The sequence below is a fragment of the Eriocheir sinensis genome, chromosome 47, assembly GCF_024679095.1.
Source record: "Eriocheir sinensis breed Jianghai 21 chromosome 47, ASM2467909v1, whole genome shotgun sequence".
Lineage (NCBI taxonomy): Eukaryota > Metazoa > Arthropoda > Malacostraca > Decapoda > Varunidae > Eriocheir > Eriocheir sinensis.
The window spans coordinates 2,579,779-2,591,163 of NC_066555.1; the positions used below are offsets into that span (position 1 = coordinate 2,579,779).

The following is an 11,385-nucleotide window of genomic DNA, read 5'->3' on the forward strand; positions in this document are numbered from 1 at the left end:
AGAGAGAGAGAGAGAGAGAGAGCGCAATACGTTATCACTGTAATCCCCAATGACGTAGTTAACAAGGGGAGGAAAAGGGAAAGAAGGGAGAGAGGGAGAATGGGAGAGAAGGGAGAAGAAGGGAATTGAACGCAGGCATTTGAAGAGAAGAGGAAAACGAGAAATTGAAGAATGAGGAAGAGGAAGAGGTTAAATAGTAATAGTAGTAGTAGTAGTAGTAGTAGTAGTAGTAGTAGTAGTAGTAGTAATAACAGTAGCAGTATAATTTGAAGCAACAATAATGATAACAGTAGTAGGAGGAGGAGGAACACAAAGATAAGAAGGATAAGAAATGAAATGTAAAGTGCAGCAGAGATATAAGTGGAAGGGAACAGGCAAGGAGGGAGGGAAAGAGGGGTGCGGGGCAGATGAAGGTGTGTTTGAGTCGGCGGGTGGAGACGAGGGGGGCGACGGGGGGCGAGAGGGGGGCTAAGAGTGTTTAATCTTGATGGGTCTGTTGATGTAGGAGGGTCGTAACGTTGGTCGTGCTGCCAGCGTTATGTTTGTCCCGCTGTGAATGTTATACTGGGAAAGAAGAAACAGAGAGAGAGAGAGAGAGAGAGAGAGAGAGAGAGAGAGAGAAGAGAGAAGAGAGAAGAGAGAGAAAGAAAAGTATGTTATTAATTGTCGCAGTGAGAAAGTGGTGTCATGGGGAGTTACGTGTGTGTGTGTGTGTGTGTGTGTGTGTGAGAGAGAGAGAGAGAGAGAGAGAGAGAGAGAGAGAGAGAGAGAGAGAGAGAGAGAGAGAGAGAGAGAGAGAGAGAGAGAGAGAGAGAGAGAGAGAGAGAGAGAGAGATCATATGATAATTATCCTTTTTAATTAAGCACTGAGTCTCGTGTGCCGCAGAGGAGGAAAAAAATTAAACCTTGTATTGAATTACCTTATTTTTTCCTCTCTCTCTTTTCTTTTTCTTAACTTCGAAGCCAAGCGTCGTTTTTTTATGAGCAGAATATTTGGCTCTTGGAAATGTGAGCTAATATTAAAGATAACGAGAATATTCCACTCTGTTCTCTCGTATCTCTTGTGCTGTGTGGACTTAAAAAAAAAAAAAAGATGTTAGAATTTTTTTATTTTATTTTTTTATTTTTTTTAAGGAATATGCTTTCGCGATGCTACTGTTTTGTTCTAAAGGAAGGGAGAAAAAAAACCGCTACTCGATAATGATAGGAACAAGGGAAAAGTACAGCAAATAATGATAAAATAAATCGCACTATTCAAAATGTTAATATCGTAAAGAATAATTGTATCTCTGAACGATGAAGTCACCGTCAGTAATCGCCTCTCTTAGTGTGCCTTATTTACCTTAAGCAATTTATTTCGCTGCTAATAATGTCAATACAGAGAACAAAACATGTCTCCTACGTAATCTAACCTTCCTTCTTTTATATACCTCCGAGCTACCGGCGGAGGAGTCTATATATAGCACCTGAAATTAGTGGAAACTGTGGTCATGAATTTTGCTACTGAGTCCACCCACCTCTGTAGCGGTGACTCGGAGTGAGGAAAAGAGAAAGGATATTGCGTGGGAAGGGAAGAATAATTAATTGTTTTCCCTGAGACTGAAATATGTGTTCCCCGGAGCCTCGAATGTCAAGCCAGCGATGCCGTCCTCCTCCCCCCCCCCCAAAAAAAAAGGAAAATTGAATAAAAGGAAAGAAAAAAAGATAGTTGAAAAAGAAAAGAAGGAAAATATATGAAAAAGGTATGCTGATTTCCGCTGAGAGAGGGAGAGAGAGAGAGAGAGAGAGAGAGAGAGAGAGAGAGAGAGAGAGAGAGAGAGAGAGAGAGAGAGAGAGAGAGAGAGAGAGAGAGAGAGAGAGAGAGAGAGAGAGAGAGAGAGAGAGAATAGACACGATTAAGTGCTTGAGCTGTTAAAAAATAAATGGATAAATGAGGAAGAAAAGGAAAACAAAAACGAAAAAAGAAAACTAAAATCTGGTGCAGGAAGTGAAATGGAAGGAAAATTAATAAAAAAAAAGGAAAAAGAAAGAAAATTAAAATAGAAAGTCAAAATTCGGTGCTTGAATTGAAATAGGAAAATTAATGAAAAGGAAGAAATAGAAAAATAAAAAAATAAACTTAAAAACCTGGCGCTGAAAGTGAAATGGAAGGAAAAATAATAAAAAGGAAAAATAAAGAAAATGAAAAAAAAAGAAAGCTTATAATCCGATGCTGGAAATGTAATGGTAGGAAAACGAATTAAAAGGGAAAAGAAGGAAAATGAGAGAAGGCAACAAAATCCTGTGTTGAAAGTGAAATGGAAGGAAGGTGAATAAAAAAGGAAAAAAATAAAAAAATAAAAAAAAACTTAAAATCCGGTTCTGGATATGTAATAGGGAAACGAATCAAAAGGGAAAAGAAGGAAAATCAGAGAAGGCAACAAAATCCTGTGTTGAAAGTGAAATGGAAGGAAGGTGAATAAAAAAGGAAAAATAAAAAAAATAAAAATGCTTAAAATCCGGTTCTGGAAATGTACTAGGAAAACGAATTAAAAGGGAAAAGAAGGAAAATGAGAGAAGGCAACAAAATCCTGTGTTGGAAGTGAAATGGGAGGAAGATGAATAAAAAAGCAAAAATAAAAAAAATAAAAATAAAAAAGCTTAAAATCCGGTTCTGGAAATGTAATGGTAGGAAAACGAATTAAAAGGGAAAAGAAGGAAAATGAGAGAAGGCAACAAAATCCTGTGTTGAAAGTGAAATGGAAGGAAGGTGAATAAAAAAGGAAAAATAAAAAAAAATAAAAAAGCTTAAAATCCGGTTCTGGAAATGTACTAGCGAAACGAATTGAAAGGGAAAAGAAGGAAAATGAGAGAAGGCAACAAAATCTGGTGTTGAAAGTGGAATCCTGAACACACAGTCGTCCCTGGGGAGTGTATTATTAATGTACGCACGAACGATGCCGCCCACTCAGAAAAAAAAAATAAAGAAAAAGAAAAAGAAAGATAGTTGAAAAAGACGACATAATACTCGGTGCAAGAAGTGTAATGCTGAAAAGAAAGTCGTTCCCGAAGGAATTTATTTAGCGATGATTTTCCAGATACCAAATAGAAGTGTGCCGCGGTGGGCTTTTGCAGGATAAAAAAAAATATATATGAAAAACAAGTAGTCATTCTAATCTCAGCTGTGGGAGAGAGAGGAAAAAGAAGCGATAAAGCGACTGTGCTGTTACAAAGAATAGATACACGAGAAATGAAGAAGATACGAGTTACAATAAAAGAAACTAGATAAATGAGAAGAAAAACTAGGTATTATGATTTCCCACGGAAGGAGAAACGGATATGAAAAAGAATGATGAAGTGCATATGCTGTCTGAAAGAATTAGGTAACTGAGGAAGACATTGCGAGTTACAATGAACGGATGGTATTAATAACGATAAAAGAAATAAGAGATGAGAAAAAAAAAGTGTTCTGATTTCCACTGAGGGAGAAAGAGATATACAAAAAGATGAAGCGTTTCTACTGTTAAAAAAAAAAAAAACAAGATAAATGAAAGGAAAGGAGACGGCGATACGAATTACAGAAAAGGAAGGTTAATGATAATGATAATATTAGCAATGAGGATGAGAATAATAATAGCAATATTGATAAAAGTAATGATAAAACTAATATTCAAAGCGAAGCAAACAGTAAATTATTTCTTCTCATAATTTGGACGATCGAACATATTATCTTTCCTTCCCTTTCCTTTCCTTTCCCGCTGCTGAAGTAAGGAAAGAAAGGAGGGAAAGAATGAATGAAGTGGAAAGGAGGGAGGGGGGAGGTAAGGGGTGTTCCTTTAGACTTTGTATGGACATTTTTACCGTGGATATATAGATAAATAAATAGATAGATAGATAGATAGAGAGAGAGAGAGAGAGAGAGAGAGAGAGAGAGAGAGAGAGAGAGAGAGAGAGAGAGAGAGAGAGAGAGAGAGAGAGAGAGAGAGAGAGAGAGAGAGAGAGAGAGAGAGAGAGAGAGAGAGAGAGACACACACACACACACACACACACACACACACACACACACACACACACGGACACACACATACAAACAAACAACTCCCTTACGTCCCCTCTGCCTAGGGGCGTTAATTGAGGTCGTTAGACACGGTTGTTAGCGAGGGGAGCAGATATCAGCATAGGAGGAGGAGGAGGAGGAGGAGGAGGAGGAGGAAGAAGGGAAGGAAGAGAGAAGCGTATAATGATTAGCTTGAGAGGGAAGGAAAAGAGGGAGGATATTGAAGAATGTATGAAGAGGTCAGAGAGAGAGAGAGAGAGAGAGAGAGAGAGAGAGAGAGAGAGAGAGAGAGAGAGAGAGAGAGAGAGAGAGAGAGAGAGAGAGAGAGAGAGAGAGAGAGAGAGAGAGAGAGAGAGAGAGAGAGAGAGAGAGAATATGAGTCTGTTGAGAGGGATTGAGTGGGGGAGAGAGATGGAGGAAGGGGCGCAAGAGGGATCAGGAAGATGACAATGATTGGAGAGCAGTAGGAGGAGGAGGAGGAAGAAAAGGAGGAGGAGGAGGAGGAGGAAGAAGAAAAGGAGAAGCAGGAGGAGAAGGAGGAGGAGGAAGAAAAGGAGGAGCAGGAGGAGAAGGAGAGAGAGAGAGAGAGAGAGAGAGAGAGAGAGAGAGAGAGAGAGAGAGAGAGAGAGAGAGAGAGAGAGAGAGAGAGAGAGAGAGAGAGAGAGAGAGAGAATCACCAACTTACAACTTACCGATGCCGGTGTAGAATTATTCAAAGGAAGAAAGAAACTATAAATTGTTCTCTTATTTTGTGGCAGAAAAAAGGGAGACCGCCATTAGAGAGAGAGAGAGAGAGAGAGAGAGAGAGAGAGAGAGAGAGAGAGAGAGAGAGAGAGAGAGAGAGAGAGAGAGAGAGAGAGAGAGAGAGAGAGAGATAGTGATAGAGATAGAGAGAGAGAGAGAGAGAGAGAGAGAGAGAGAGAGAGAGAGAGAGAGAGAGAGAGAGAGAGAGAGAGAGAGAGAGAGAGAGAGAGAGAGAGAGAGAGAGAGAGAGAGAGAGAGAGAGAGAGAGAGAGAGAGAGAGAGAGATTAGGGAGAGTAGGAGGTGAGAATTTAATGGAATAACGTCGGGGAAAAATTCGTCTTTTGGCCTAAATTTACGATCTGACAGAAAAATAAAAGTACTCGATCAGAGAGAGAGAGAGAGAGAGAGAGAGAGAGAGAGAGAGAGAGAGAAAGAGAGAGAGAGAGATTTGATAAAGGAAACTAATGCAGCCCTTTGTCACCTTGCTTTATTTTCTTTATTAGGCCTATACCCTAGACTTCTCTCTCGTTACCTTCTTTATCAATATTCTTATCATTACCTGTATCATTAATCCTTTACTCCTGGTCTTTATTCTCTTTCCTGTAACTTTTTGTCTTGCTCTGAAAACCATCATTATCATCATCATCATCATCATCGTCGTCGTCCATTGCCAGTCCACTACAGAATCAAGGCCTTTCCTAGCGTACTCCACCTCTCAGGCTGGTGTTAGTGTACTTCATCCTGCTCCGACAATGGTTCATATTTCATCTCTTCACCTGGTTGCAAATCTCACTAGCTTTTAAATCTCTTAGGTCGTCGCTTTTTCACTTTGATTGTTCATCTGGCATCGCTTCTTCGCTTGATATAAGAAGAAAGAAGAACAAGAATATAAGGAGTCTGCAAGAGGTCAATAGGCCTATACAAAGCAGCTCCTGTAAGCCTAATTCCCCCTAACCTCATTATCTATTAATTTATATAACCTCTCCTTGAATATCTCTATCGTATCAGCACTCACAACATTACTGCCAACCCATTTTTTGTTGGTAAATCAATTCATCTTAATCAAACCTAGTGCTGCGTGTCCTACCCGGCTCTCTTACCACAAAGGCTTCATTAACATCACCCTTAGTATAGTCCTTCATCCATTTATAAACTTCGATCTGCCCAAATCCATATCTTGTTTCCAGTCATCATTAGAATATCCTCGGCCTTTCTCTGTCTTCCGTTCTTATCATTTCTTTTGTTCTCAGCGTCTTTCGTCATTACATATGGTTAACACGCTCTCATTAATAGTTCACATTGAGTAGCGTTAGTGTATCAGTAATTCCCACTCGAGTAAAGGACAAGTGGGTGAGGATGGTGTGTAGTTAGCGAGTTGAGGACAAAACAGGTACTCGTCGTGCGCTTCTTGGAGTCATTATGTATCGTTAAGTGGCCCAATTACGCTGATTACGAGAGAGAGAGAGAGAGAGAGAGAGAGAGAGAGAGAGAGAGAGAGAGAGAAACCATTTACTCGTCCTAGATATTAATTTTATGTGGACAAGACCATAACAAATTCTCTCTCTCTCTCTCTCTCTCTCTCTCTCTGGGCGTGGTTGGTGGTAAGAGGAGGCGGCGGTTAAGATGTGTCACCTTATCAGGAGGGGAGGAGGAGGAGGAGGAGGAGGAGGAGGAGGTGGGGTGGAGGAAGGGGGGGGAAGTGGTCAAGAGTGCCGTGTGTGAAAATCTCCTCCTCCTTCTCTTCCTCCTCCTCCTCCTCCTCCTGATACTGCCCAGACTTTTGCCCCCTTCCCCCCTCCCCCTCCCCCCTCCTCCCTTGTCACCGCCGCGGCCTGGGGTGTATCCAACCTGCATGTATCCACCCTCCTGTAACCTACTTGTTGAGAGAGAGAGAGAGAGAGAGAGAGAGAGAGAGAGAGAGAGAGAGAGAGAGAGAGAGAGAGAGAGAGAGAGAGAGAGATTTACACAGTTTTTATCAAAGGTTGTCATTATTTTATTCAACTCATTTTTTTTTGCTTTATTTTAATTCTTTCTATTTTTCCATTTGGTTTTCTTTCTAGTCTACTTTCCTAATCTCTCTCTCTCTCTCTCTCTCTCTCTCAAGGAATGCTACTGTTTATATTTCAATTCTCTGTAGGTGTTCAGGTCTTTTTTTTTTTTTTTTTTTTTGATGAGCCGCTTTGTGATGATCCGTCGGGGTCGTTGCGTCCCGCTGGAGTCATCGTCCTCATCGGCTAATCTGATTACCTAAAGAACCGGTGCTATTAATGTGTAGTTTTTTTCTTTCTTTTATAATGTCTAAGCCTTGGTGTTTTATGGCGTTCTCTTCAATGCATGGTTTAGGCTTAACGTTTTTCTATGGACGTTATGTAATTTTCGTTTCCTGCCTCCAATAGAATGAATGTTGTCTTGTGTTTTTTTTACCCTTTTCATCAGTACGTTTGTTTCTTCAATGCTGTGTCTATGTATATGTGTGTTCAACTATTTTTTTTTTTATAATAATGCATGCAGCTCTATGGCAAAAAATGGATACAGGAGAACGCCTTTTATATCGATGGTCCCCAATAATGTACACCGCAAAATAGATAAAAAAAAAGACATCCAAATTAGAAATACAAAGTTCGAATGAGGTATTTCGTGATCCTCTCCTCGTGAAGCGTTTAAGTCCTAGGCATTTTTTTACAGCAAATGGGACAGCACAAGGGGATACAAAATAAGGATCGATAATAATAAAAAGCCCGCTACTCGCTGCCCCTGTAAAGACTCCGAAGAGGTGGGCGAAAGAGCAGTCAGTTACGTGAGAAGAGATGTAACTTCCTTCCATCCTCAACTTCCCTTCATAAGAGACTAGACTTGAAAATAATGAAAAGCCATACACAACTTTTAACTCGAACAAACAAACCACCAAGTCAGTCTCACACATCAGCGAAGACAGACATTGTGGTAAGGGTGACAGGGAGTGGTTAGGGTGTGTGTGTGGAGGCCTAGCCATTCAGGGTGAGAGTGAATACTGGTCAAGCTGTAAGGAAGGAAGGGGCGTTGAGGGAGCTTTAGTTTTTTTTTTCTTTATTTTTTTAGCTCCATGGTCTGTCAAGGTGGTCAGGTTAATAAGTCCCGGCCAGGTGATAAAACTGTAAAAAAAGGTACAGGTGTAAAAACATGTATTAGGGCAGGGATTTTTCAGGGGGTCAGACTAGAGGTGAAAGATGTTCAAAAAAATAATAATAATAAAAATTAGTTGTATGGGAAGGAGGAACAATGAAAAATAATGTGTTGTTAGATGTAGGAAAAGTAAAGAAAAATATAGATAAATAAAGAAATATAGATGAATAGATAGTTAGATAGATAGATAAATAGACACATAGATTATAAATAGATATACAGCTGCCGAGAAGTGAAGTAAGGGGAAGAGACACAAACAATAGATAAATAAAGTATAATGTCCAGAGTAAGAAGAAGAAAGAAATAAGGAAAGAAAAACAGCTCCCTAAAATAACAAGAAAAACAGTGAATGGATAAACAAAAATAAAATAAAATGTGAAATTAAAAGGAGAGAATAAGGAAAAAAATATGAAGCCAAATAGTGTGAGAGAGAAAAAGAGGAAGATAAAAATATAAAAAAATGTCCAAAGCTTTTTTTTTTTCTTTTTTTTTTTTTTTTCGTAGGAAGGAAACAGATTCATCACACACACATAAGCCTCTCAACTTGTTTTAACGTGTTTTTTTCTCTTTCTCCCTTTCCCTTTTTTTTTTTAGGGATAAATTAAAGCGTAATAAATTAATTGCTATAAACATTCTGCCCCGGGCCAATAGGATTACAGAAGGATTAGTAATAAAGGAAATAAAGGTTTAGATAGTGATATAAACTCTCTCTCTCTTCATTCCCCCTCCACCCATCCGTCACACTCCCTTCTCTCCATCTCCCTCACTCATTCTTCTGTCATCTTCCTCCTCATCTGCCTTCCTCTGTCACACCTCCTCCCTCTCATTTATCTTCGTTAAGTTTCCTCCTCCTTCATTCTCCCTCCTTTCTTTTCTTTTCTCTCTCCCTTACTTCTCTTTTCTTTCGGTCGCGTGCCTTTTCAATGTCCCAGTCGTTCGTCTCCCTGCCTATCTGTTCTTCTCTCCTTCGCTCTTTCATTCTTTACTCTCCCTTTCTTCATTCATCCTCCCATCCGTCGCTGTGTATATTTATTTATGAATCAATTTGCTAATCTTCCTCCTCTTTGCCCTTCTGTTCTTGTCCTGCAGACCCTTTTCTTTCCTTCCTGTTACCATCGAAAGGAAGCGAACGGAGGGATGAATGGAAGTAGGAAGAGAAAAAAAGAGAGAATAAATGAACATACCGAGGAGGCAAGGAAACAAGGACGGAAAGAAGGAAAGAAAGAAGGAAATAAGTAATAAAGAAAAGATGAATGGATGAATTAAGAGAAATTCAGAGGTAAGAATAAAGAACAGGTCCCAATATATGCAGTAAATAAAAAGACGGATAACAAAGAAATACTACTAATGTATGTTTAATAAAATCTACCCTTTCAGATAGATAATATAAACAAAGAAAAACTCCCCTATTATTTGTCCATATCAAGGTCCCGATCAAAAAGATACTATAGATAAAGAAAAATAACGCATAGTCTTTTCTCTATAATTTATCCTATCAAAAATATGCAAGAGAATTATTAAGAAGAGTTGGTGCAGCATTTAAAGGGAAGGATATGCAAAAAAAACACACAAAAAAAACACAGTTAACTTTTCCATATATATCATCATCATAAATATACCCAAGGAAGGCTTAAGAAGATTAGGAGTGGAATTCATGGAGTAGATTTTAATTATATGCAAAAGAGAAACAACATCAACGAAAAACCGAGCATATTCTTTCTATATAATCCACGTTATCACACATACGTAAGGAAGGCTATACGAAGCTTTGGTGTAGAATTTATGTAGTTATATGCAAAAAGAAAAGCTCGCGAAAACCTTAGCATAATGTATTTTTATTTAGTCTACCATAGCAAATACACGCAAAGGAGAGTATCAGGACACCTCTCCACCCGAAATTGACCTCTCCTTTGGCCTCTTGTTCTGTTTTCTTTTGTTTGGAGAATGGTCTAGCGTTTTTTTTCCCCCATTTAGCTGCCTTCCTTATTGTAAAAAAAAAAAAAAAAATAGACTATGAAGATTTGGTGCGGAATTTAGTCATATGTAAAAAATGAAACGAAAATAACAAGGAACCTACTGCATATTACTTTCTCCTCAGTCCACCATAGTAAATATACACATGGTCGCTACGAAGAAGATTAGGCGTCGTATTCAAATATCGACGTAGTCACTGCATAATGTACTAAGTTTGGTGCCGCGTCTTTGTAAGGTCAACACTTAGCGAGGCCTCCTGTATTAATTAGTGATACCTGCATAAGACTTACTCGGGTGTAGGTGTGTGCTATGTATATGTATGTATGTATGTGTATGTATATTCAGATGTATGGCTGTATGCAAATAACTTTTCTTCCTCTTCCTCTTTACACATTTCTTCCTCTCTCTTTCCCACTTCCTCTTCCTTCTTCTCCTCCTTTTTCACGTTATCTCGCTGCTTCCTTTGGTGCTTCTCTCTTCCTCCTCCTCCTCTTCACCCACTCTTCCCTCCTCCTCTTCCTCCTCCTTATCTATCCCTTCCCTTGCTACTTAATTTCTCTGCTCCGGGTTTAGTAGAAGCTGTAAAGAGTGCTAGATACCTTCCTGTCTTCCTCTTCCCTCCTATCCTCCTTTCCTCCTCCCCATCCTCCTCTCCTGTCCAGCTCCCTTTCTTCCTTTCCTCTCTCCTTTCCTCCCTTCACTCCTTGCCACGTAAAGGAGAAAAGGGAGAGGAAAAAAGTTGTTTATACGTGCGATTACTGAAGAAATATGAAAATTAAAGTGAGAGAGAGAGAGAGAGAGAGAGAGAGAGAGAGAGAGAGAGAGAGAGAGAGAGAGAGAGAGAGTAGGACAGGTTGTGTGTGTGTGTGTGTGTGTGTGTGTGTGTGTGTGTTTAGAGGGAATAAACTTGTTTCTTATCTCACGTGAAAGAGGAAAGTGTCCTTGCGCTCCCTCCATTTTTTCATCTCGCATAAATCTCTCTCTCTCTCCAATTTGTTCTTGTTCTTGTTTTTGTTCTCCTTTCCCTACTTCTTCCTCCTCTTCTACTTCTTCTTCTTTTTCTACTTCTTTTGTTATGTTTCCTTCCTTATTTTTTTCTTCCAAGTATTCCTTACCTTTACTTATAAACCCATTTTCTTTAATCCATCATCTCGTTTTCTTTATCACTGAAACACAACTCGCCTCCTTCCGTTTTCTCTTTCTTCTCACCTTCGCCTAATCTGTTTTTCTCCCATTTTCCCTAAGATGAGGAACAAGCGGCTTTCCTCCTCTTTTTCCTCCTCCTCCTCCTCCTCCTCCTTTGTGCTCCTTCCATCTCCTTCCATCAGCCGAGTGTGTAATTTTCGAAACCACCTGAAAACCTTGTGTGTGTGTGTGTGTGTGTGTGTGTGTGTGTGTGTGTGTGTGTGTGTGTGTAATGTAGTTAGAGAGAGAGAGAGAGAGAGAGAGAGAGAGAGAGAGAGAGACT

The 11,385-nt window shown here is 39.5% G+C and overlaps 1 protein-coding gene across 1 annotated transcript in view; it reads left to right on the forward strand.

The window, feature by feature from the left end:
* The window catches only part of LOC126981276 (uncharacterized), a 61,398-nt gene extending 52,003 nt beyond the window's left edge, over positions 1–9,395 (forward strand). The window contains exon 5 of the mRNA XM_050832170.1: positions 9,033–9,395. Coding sequence (XP_050688127.1) covers positions 9,033–9,094 — 62 coding nt within the window. The 3' untranslated portion in view covers positions 9,095–9,395. The remainder of the gene's footprint in view (positions 1–9,032) is intronic.
* Positions 9,396–11,385: the final 1,990 nt, after the last annotated feature.